Source organism: Mus pahari, chromosome 19 (assembly GCF_900095145.1).
Source record: "Mus pahari chromosome 19, PAHARI_EIJ_v1.1, whole genome shotgun sequence".
Taxonomy (NCBI): Eukaryota; Metazoa; Chordata; class Mammalia; order Rodentia; family Muridae; genus Mus; species Mus pahari.
Genome location: NC_034608.1, coordinates 43577271 through 43587359, shown reverse-complemented (window position 1 = coordinate 43587359; position 10089 = coordinate 43577271). Strand labels below are relative to the sequence as shown.

The following is a 10089-nucleotide window of genomic DNA, read 5'->3' as shown; positions in this document are numbered from 1 at the left end:
TTTTTTTTTTTCTCCCTCAGAGATCTGCAGCGGATAACCCTACCCAGTATCAATCGCCTCAGACACTTCACTAATGATACAATTCTGGATGTCTTCTTCTACAACAGCCCCACCTACTGTCAGACTATTGTGGACACAGTAGCTTCTGAAATGAACCGAATATATACACTTTTTCTGCAGAGGAACCCTGATTTCAAAGGGGGTGTATCCATTGCTGGTCATAGTTTAGGTAACAAATGAATTCTCTGTAGCCAGAGAGGACAATCACACTTTGAAATACAGTGTCTTTAATCCATAGCAGAGTCAGAGAACCACAAGTAATCAATGAGGAAGAGTTTGGAAGGGGTCGGAAGGGTGGTGGGAAATTGGAAAGATTCTCTGTGTTGATTTTTTTACATTCGTAATTGGCTAATAATGTTTTGTATAAAGGAGCCAATGTCTTAGAAATTGTCCCTTCTTCTATTTTACTTATAGGTTCGCTTATATTGTTTGATATCCTAACAAATCAGAAAAATTCTATTGGGGATATTGACAGTGAAAAGGTAATTTGGAAGTTTAGATAGGCTCTTTTATAGTATTCTATACTAAAGACTTTTAGATTTCCAGCCTTTTGTCTTTAGCTATTTAGTCTTATGCCATAATGTTAAATGTACATTTATTTTAATAGCCTGGTAATCATGCCTTGTCATTCTTGCGTGCTAGAAGCAAGGTGGTGTTTTGTGTCTACAAATCCCTGGCATATTGTAAACTAAGCATAGCTATCGTCCTCCTCTAACTACACTGCTGGTGCTGCACGAGAACTTCTCGCTGAGCTCATTGTGCAGTAGTGTGAGGACAGGAAGACCAACTTGGGTGGTTTGTAGAAGTTATGTGTGAAAGCCAAGGGGAGACAGGATGGTGAAACCTCTCTTCATAAAGTCCATGGACAGACATTTTACCACAGATAAAGATTGATTCAGTATTTGATAGACCATCTTCTAACTTACTTATTTTTGTAAGTGTCCTGTGAACCTTTGGGTTCTGAGTTCTTCCAAGACTTGGGTTCTGTCGTAGGCTATTTTGCACCCTTTTTTTGTTTTGTTTTTTAGATTTATTTTTTGTATATGTATGGCTGTTTTGCTTTGATTTGTTTTTTTAATATATATCTGAGCTTTGCCCATGTGTGTGTGCGCATCAGAAGGTACAAGATCCCTCAAAACTGATGGTTGTAACTCAGCATGTGGATGTTGGTAACTGAACTAGGGGTCGTCTGGAAGAACAGTTCCTTTAACCACTGGGCCATCTCTCTATCCCCTGTATAGCTGTTTTGCCTGTATGTGTATATATTCATTGTGTACGTAGCTGCTACCCCTGAAGTCAAAAGAGGGCGTCAGGTCCCCTGGAACTGAAGTTACAGATAGTTGTAAGCAACCATCTGTGCCAGTTACCAAATCCTCTACAAGAGAGCAAGCTGTGAACTGCTGAGCCACCTCTCCAGCCTCCTCACCTGATTTAGAGTGTTACGTGTACCAGGGTTTTGCCTTCATGTATGTCTGCACCATCCCTGTACTGGAGTCCTCAGAAGCCAGAGAGGACATTGGATGCCCTGGCGCTGGAGTTACAGACAGTTGTGAGCTGTCATGTGGTTGCTAGGAAGGGAAGATCCTCTGGAAGGGTAGCCAGTGCTTCTAACCACTGAGTCGTTGCTCCAGCCCTGATTATTTTATCTTAAATTATGTTTTCTTCATAAGCATTCATTAAGGGCTTTTTAATGATAATGGAGAGACTTTGATATTAATTAATTTTTTTTTTTTTTTTTTGCCAGGCATTGTGGCACATGCCTTTAATTCCAGCCTCTGGGAGGCAAGAGCAGGTGGAGCTCTGTGAGTGTGAGGCCAGCTAGGTCTAGACGATATATACTGTCTCCAAAAGAAAAAATAAAAAGGTAGAAGTAAAAAAAAAAAAAAATTAGCTGAGGTTGCAAAAAGTTGGATAGCCCTGTTTTATTTTGTATAAGTTAAAATTTATTTAAAACTGGGTGTGGTAATATATACCTGTAATCTCAACACTTGGGAGATTGAGGCAGAAGAATTCAGAATTAAAGGAAATCATGTCCTCAGTTACACAGTAAGTTTGAGGCCAGCCTGGGCTAAGTTAGACCTTACCTCAAAAACAAAGCAAAGGTTAGAGTTAAGGTTCATTATTGTAAATATCTTACATGATATACCTCATATTATAAAGTAGTATTAATAAAGAAATTTTCTGAGTAACAAACTTTATGATACAATTTTTAGGGTTCATTGAGCTCTGCTGAGGATCGAGGCGATGCATCAACGTTAGAAGAAGAACTGAAGAAGCTTCAACTCTCTGAGTTCGTCACTGTCTTTGAGAAGGAGAAAGTTGACAGAGAAGCTCTGGTAAGAATAGGCTTTTAAATGTTACACCAAGCAGTTCTCAGTTCTTTTATCCTCACATTTTCACCAAGAATATGCCCTTCGGAGCTCTCTACTTCTAGATATCTCACCACCCATGATGGGCTTCAGCATTGCTTCCCTGCATTTTGTCAAATAAAGGGAGGGATCCTTGCTGTGGGAGCTTGGGGTTCCCATGGACCATATTGCTGTGCACATGTCAGAGTGTGATCTAAAGCAAGCTGAGCTTAGAGCAGATGTGAGTGGTCTAACAGGAGCTGCCCGGCTCTTACAGTTTCCGTTAGGTAAAGAGCTGCACTGTTGGTATTCTCTTTCTCTCACTTTTGCTGTGCCTTTTCTGATTTATACATCGGTTCACTTAGCTGGTATTTAATAAGTGCCCACTATGGTCAGGCATGTGCAACAGGATGCTAGTAACATGGAGCTGGTTAATGTGTTACACAGTTATGTTAAGAACTGGTGAGGAGGGCCTGGAGAGATGGCTCAGCAGTAAAGAGCACTGACTGCTCTCCCAAAGGTCCCGAGTTCAAATCCCAGCAACCACATGGTGGCTCAAAACCACCGGTAATGAGATCTAACGCCCTCTTCTGGTGTGTCTAAAGACAGCTACAGTGTACTTACATATAGTAATAAATAAATCTTTGGGCCGGAGCGAACAGGGCCAGAGTGAAGAAACTGTGTCTGAAGACAGCTACAGTATACTTGCATGGAACCGCACAGAGCAGTTAGGAATGCAAAGGGCAGGACATCCTCCCAGTAGAGTGAGTGGCACTTAGGCTGAGATTTTGATGCTAACCGATGTCATCCTTGTGTGTTGGCCAAAGTCCTTACAGCTGTGTCCACCAGGAGGAGTCTTAAGTGACCATCGCTGGATACCAGCTTTCCTAACTGCTCTTTTTCATACAGTATTCTATGACCATCTATTGACACTGTAGTTTTTACTAATACTTCTTCTTGGGTTATTTTATGATTAAGACAAGACTTTCTTTATCAAAGTTACTTGTGTGTTACACCTTAAGGGAGCCGGATCAGTGTAGAACCAAGAACAAGACTGACTCCTTTAGTCTAGAACATTTCATTGATTTTACTTTGCTTAGAAGTTGAAAAACAAACCTGTTGTGTTGTTTATGCCTAGACTCTATGTACAGACAGAGATCTTCAGGAAATGGGGATTCCCTTAGGACCCAGAAAGAAGATACTGAACCATTTTAGTGCCAAGAAGAATTCAATGGTATGTGTCTAAAATGGCTTAGTGGTGTGAGAAAGTTCTCTGACACTGATAGTATTTTTATGCTTTATGGTATATACCCAGCTAACCAAGTAATGCTTTGGGTTGTTTTTCCATACTGGGGATGAAATCTACAACCTTACCCGTGCTAGTAGGCAAGCACCAAAAATGGGCAATATCCATATTGATTTTTTAACTTTTTTGTTTGTTTGTTTGTTTGTTTTGTTTTTTTTCGAGACAGGGTTTCTCTGTGTAGCCCTGGCTGTCCTGGAACTCACTTTGTAGACCAGGCTGGCCTCGAACTCAGAAATCCATCTGCCTCTGCCTCCCAAGTGCTGGGATTAAAGGCATGCGCCACCACACCCAGCTTTTACGTTTTATTTTAAGACAGAGTCTCACTAAGTTGCCCTGGCTGGTTTTGAACTCACTCCGTAGGCCAGGGAGACTTCAGTTTGAATTTGAAATCATCCCGCCTCGAGCCTCCCGAGCAACTGGGACTGTTCTGCAGCACCAAGCCCAGCCAGGGCTGCTGTCTTTGTTTTGTGTATTGGCCAGGCGAGGTCACTGTTATTCAAGCTGCTTCATACTCCTGGCATTTTTAGTTTCCTTGAGACAGGGTGACTGTAGCTGTGACTGTCCTGGAACACACTATGTAGACCAAGTTGGTCATGAACTCAGAGATCCTCTAGCATTGCTTCCCAAGTGCTGGGATCAAAGGTGTGTGCACCACTATACCTGGCTTCCTCTTTCCTTAGCCAAATTGAACTACAGATGAGAGCTGCCACTCTTGGCAGAGTAGTTTTCATCATTAGACTTAGCTCTTTTTTTAGAAATTAAACATATTTTCTTTACCTGCATCTTTAGACACACTTGTTCTCACATCTTTCTCCTAGAGCTCCTACTGTTCAGATTTATCTTTATTATAGTGTGATTCATATCACATATCATATGATTAACCTTTTGCAATATAAAATCCAGTTGTTTTTAGGCTTCCTTATTTTTTATAACCATTCCTACTAATTCTAGCATGTCTCCATCACCTCCAGAGGACATCCCATACTGATTTGTAGTCATCATTTCACACGACTGTAGCCTGTGTCAGACACTGCCAGTCTCTAGGTTATGCTTCTTTTTAATAGTAGTAAATTTTCATATAAGTGAAATTATGCATATATAGCCTTTTATGACTGCCCTTTTTCATTGCATGGTGGCGCACACCTTTAATCCCAGCACTCGGTGGGCAGAGGCAGGCGGATTTCTGAGTTTGAGGCCAGCCTGGTCTACAAAGTGAGTTCCAGGACATCCAGGGCTATACAGAGAAGCCCTGTCTTAAAAAAACAAAAACAAAAAAAATCTGTATATGTTCTTTCTGTTCTGGTGGGGGTGGGGTGTGGTGGTGGGGTGTGTGTGTGTGTGTATGGGTGTGTGTCGGTGTGTGTGTGTGTATGGGTGTGTGTGGGTGTGTCGGGGTGTGTGTGTGTGTGTGTGTGTGTGTGTGTGTGATAAATAAGGTGTGTGTGTGTGTGTGTGTGTGTGTGTGTGTGTGTGTGTGTATGGGTGTGTATGGACATGGGCAGGGAGTGATCCTTGCCCTTGGCCTCTGAGTGCCGGGATCCTGGGCACTATACCTAGTTTCAGGCCTTAGTGATTAACTCCTTTTCAACTTTTCAACTTTTTAGTAGACCCAAGACTTTTTAAGACACAAGTCATGCATGCATTAACTTATTCACATTCATTATATTGCGATAGGGTCTTAGTCTTACTGTGTAGCCCTGCCTCGCATGGATGTCACAGAGATCCGCCTGCTTCTGTCTCTAGAGTGCTGGCCTTAAAGGTGTGTGCTACCATAGCTGGTAAGATCCAAGTCTTGATCCAGTATTTGTATTATGTGCAACCCCCAGAGAGACATCACATTTGCCTTCATTGCAGACGTATACACTTTATAGAATTTAGCAAGAGTGCTTTGCCTGTCGTATGGTTACTCAAAAATTCAGCTGGTGCCAAAATGGGTATGCTCCCGTCATTTATTTATATTTATATATTTTTGAGACATGGTCTTACTGTGTAGTTGTAGCTGGCCTAGGACTCACATGTAGATCAGGCTGGCCTTTAAATCATAAAGATGGGTCTGCCTCTAACTCCTCTTTTTGTTTTTTTTTGTTTTGTTTTGTTTTTTTTGTTTTTGGTTTTTCGAGACAGGGTTCTTCTGTATAGCCCTAGCTGTCCTGGAACTCACTCTGTAGACCAGGCTGGCCTCGAACTTAGAAATCCGCCTGCCTCTGCCTCCTGAGTGCTGGGATTAAAGGCGTGCGCCACCATACCCGGCTGCCTCTAACTCCTCTTAAGTGCTGGGGTTAAAGGGGAGCTCCACCATGCCCAGAATTTACTTAATTTTCTTTTTAAGATTTATTTTATTGTTTTGTTTTTATATGTTTGACTGAATTATGTCTGTGTACTCATGTGCATGCCTGGTACCCATGGAGATCAGAAGAGGACGTTGGATTCTCTGGATCTGCAGCTACAGCTAGTTGTGAGCCACCGTGTATGTGCTGGGGACCAACCCCAAGTCCTCTGCAGAGCAGCCGCTCTTACTCACTGGGCCGTCTCTCCAGCCCCTCTTCCATTGCTTTGAAGCACATAGGGCTATCAGCTCATAACATAAAGCAACTATCATTTTTTTAGTACATTTATCTTGTTTTGTAAGGGACTCTACATTATTGGTTGCCATTTTAAAGCTTTTCCTTAGACTGTAGCAGCTATTTCCAAGGAATAGTATTTCCATGAAACTATTTTTTTCTTTTATTCTATTTAGGGTATTAATAGACCAGCCATGTCAGCCTCTGAAGTAAACATCCCCAAGGAAAATGGTGACTATCTGGATGTTGGCATTGGGCAGGTAAAAATACTCTTTGGGTTTTGTGGTTTTGTTTTTTTCTACTACTAGTCATTGGTAGGAACAGGTAAGACTCATCATTAATAAGGACTGGCTTTTTTCCTTCTTCCAGGTGTCCGTAAAATACCCCCGGCTCAACTACAAACCAGAAATATTTTTTGCCTTTGGATCTCCCATTGGAATGTTTCTTACTGTCCGAGGATTAAGAAGAATTGATCCTAATTATAAATTTCCCACATGCAAAGGTTTCTTCAATATTTACCATCCAGTAAGCATTGAATAGCTGCTATATGTTTTTACCTAGATATTAGGATTTCTTAGCAAACAGCATATAATTTTTTGTTATATTATTCTTTAGAAATTAGACAGCTGTTAGCATTGATTAGGAAGAAGAAATTAGCTGGCGCTGGTGCATGCCTTTAATCCCAGCACTTGGGGGTGGGGGGGTGGGGTAGGATATATGGATCTCTTGAGTTCTAGGCCAGCCTGATCTCCAGAGCTGGTTGCTGGAAAGCCTGAGCTAAGAAGTGATTAAATAGGAAGTAACTGCATAGGGGAGCTGTGTGTATTCATGTGTATGAGCCCAAGGACAGCCCCAGGTTCTGTCTGATGGATTTAGGTTTTGTTTTTGTTTTGGGGGGGGTCAGGTTCTCTCATTGACCTGTCCTGTATCTTGCCAAGCAGGCTAGACTGTCTAGCCAGTGAGCCTCAGGGATCTGCCTATCTCGGCCTTCCCAGGGCTGGGATTTACAGGTTTGTTTTTATTTATTTATTTATTTATTTTTAAAGATTTATTTATTTATTATATTTAAGTACACTGTAGCTGGCTTCAGACACTCCAGAAGAGNGCATCAGATCTTGTTACGGATGGTTGTGAGCCACCATGTGGTTGCTGGGATTTGAACTCTGGACCTTCAGAAGAACAGTCGGGTGTTCTTACCTACTGAGCCATCTCACCAGCCCGGTTTGTTTGTTTTTTAATGTAGGTTCTAGGGATCAGACTTAGGTCCTCTTGCAGGTCAAGTGCTGCATTGACTGAGCCATCTCCCAGTCCACAACTGGACTCTTTACAAAATAAACATAATTATTTTTATCTCAGATCCATAATTCCTCACTCTGTCTTTATTAGGATGAATAGTTAGCTGTTATTTTCCTATGCAGTTTGATCCTGTGGCATATAGGATTGAGCCAATGGTGGTCCCAGGAATAGAGTTTGAGCCAATGCTGATCCCACACCATAAAGGCAGGAAGCGGATGCACTTAGGTGAGTCTGTTAATAGACCTTGATAATTCTGGATGTTCTGATGAGTATAAACTAAGTGGGCTGAATTCTGTTCCTTGGTTTAACTTTGACATCACACAGCATTCTTTACTCACTCACGTTTCAGAACTGAGAGAAGGCTTGACCAGAATGAGTATGGACCTGAAGAACAACTTGCTGGGATCACTGAGGATGGCCTGGAAGTCTTTCACCAGAGCCCCATACCCTGCCTTACAAGCCTCAGAAACTGCAGAAGAAACTGAGGCAGAACCCGAATCAAGTTCAGAAAAGTCCAATGGTCAGTGACAGGACATAGAAATGACCTGAGGAGGGATGTCGTGCTGTGGGGTTCTCTCCCGGGGCCTGCTTCCCTTTCCCTTTAATTATGTAGGGTCTATTCTGTGAGTCATAGTTAACCTTGAGCTATGCTAACCTTTCCTGCATTTTAATTGCTGGATGTTAAGGTGAAATCGTTTGTGTGAGGAGGAAAATGTCAAGAGAAGCTATTAACTACCCTTGAAACATTTCCCACTTTGGATTTTTGAATAATGTTAAAAGCCTACTCTGTGTTAGGCATGGTGAAACAACCCTTTAATCCCACTGCTCAGGAGGCAGGCAGAGGCAGGTGATCTTTGTGAGTTTGAGGCCAGCCTGATCTACATGAGTTTCAGGCTAGTCAAGGCTGCATAGAGACCCTATTCCTAAAAGCAAAACAAAATCCTACTCTGTTAAGATCCTACTTAAAAAATTAATAATTTGTTGTTTGTGTGAATAGTGGAGTCCAGAAGAGGGTACTGTATCCCCAATGTTGAAGGTATATGCATCTGTGAGCTGTCCAGCATGGGTACTAGGAACTAAACTTGTCCCTCTGGAAGATGAGCAAGTGCTCTACCTGCCCAGCCAGCATGCCAGCTCCATTTCCCTTTTAATAGCATTTGTCTTTCCTCTTATGTATGTGTGTGTGTACATGTGTGTGCAAGCATTCTTGAGTGTGTGTATGTGTACCGAGTGTGTTCCTGATGCTGTCAGAAGCCAGAGTCACTGGGTCCCCTGGTATTGGTGTTAGAGGGGCTTTGCCCTCTTTGATGGAGGTGCTGGGTATTAAACCTGGGTCCTTTGCAAGAACAGTAATTACTCTAATTGCTGAGCCATTCTTATACTTTTTATAAGGTGGTGTGTGTGTGTGTGTGTACATCTTCATGTATGTGCACATGTACATATGTGCAATGTGTATGTGTGTTGGTATGCATGCATGTGCAGACCAGAGTGTCTTCCTCCCTTTTTCTCTACCTTCATTCATTTAGACTAGGCCTATTAGACTCAGTCATTAGGGTCTCTCACTGAACCTGGAGCTCATCACCTGGCTCCCAGTCCTCCCGCCTCTGCCTCCCTGGTGGTGGGATTACAGCTCGTGTTGCCACGTCCAGCTTTCTGGCGGGTGTCTGGGTGTTGGTGATAGGAGTACAGTCCCTGGAGCTTGCAGGGTAAGCAGTTAACCACCTCAGCAGAGTCATTTCTCCAGTCCTGCACTTAGGCCCTTACAATGGCCCTTCTGTATCCAGAAGCCAACACGGAGGAGCCTCCGGTGGAAGTTAAAGAAGAGGCTCCCATCAATGTGGGCATGCTGAATGGAGGCCAGCGCATTGACTACGTGCTGCAAGAGAAGCCCATTGAGAGTTTCAATGAATATTTATTTGCTTTACAGAGCCATCTATGCTACTGGTGAGTGGTTTCTGTTGTTTTGTGCTGTGTTTTCTTATCCAGTCTTCCCTTTTGGCTTCACTAGGGTTGAGCAGGGTCTCAGAAGTACTGGCATGCAGCTTCACCCCAGTTGGCTCTGACCTTTAACATTTATCTTTTGAATGCAGTGTGATTTTCCGTGCTTGTAACGCTAGCATTTGTGATGCTGAGTCTGGAGGATTTCAAGTGTGTAGGCAGCCTGAACCACCCACTGAGATCCTGCTCCCCTGCCCTACTAAGGGGTGAGGGGAAGAAAAGGGAAGAAAAGAAAGCAACCCATTGCAAAGCATTTACAATAGCTGTCACATTCAATGTATTATTATTAAATATAATTAATTGCCTGATGGAGTGTAGATGAGTAGTGGTGGATACTAAATTTTGTACCATTTAACAATACAATTTCATCACCAATGAAGCAGAAATAAAGAAAAATAAAGCTAGAACAATAAGATGGGCACAGAGAAGTATTTTTTTTTTAAAGATTTATTTATTTATTATATGTAAGTACACTGTAGCTGTCTTCAGACACTCCAGAAGAGGGCATCAGATCTTGTTA

The 10089-nt window shown here is 42.3% G+C and overlaps 1 protein-coding gene across 1 annotated transcript in view; it reads left to right on the top strand.

The window, feature by feature from the left end:
• Ddhd2 (DDHD domain containing 2) overlaps positions 1-10089 on the top strand; it is a 29597-nt gene that overhangs the window by 13745 nt on the left and 5763 nt on the right. The window contains exons 8-16 of the mRNA XM_021219197.2: positions 21-229; positions 475-542; positions 2274-2396; positions 3547-3642; positions 6452-6535; positions 6645-6800; positions 7694-7796; positions 7921-8091; positions 9356-9515. Coding sequence (XP_021074856.1) covers positions 21-229; positions 475-542; positions 2274-2396; positions 3547-3642; positions 6452-6535; positions 6645-6800; positions 7694-7796; positions 7921-8091; positions 9356-9515 — 1170 coding nt within the window. The remainder of the gene's footprint in view (positions 1-20; positions 230-474; positions 543-2273; positions 2397-3546; positions 3643-6451; positions 6536-6644; positions 6801-7693; positions 7797-7920; positions 8092-9355; positions 9516-10089) is intronic.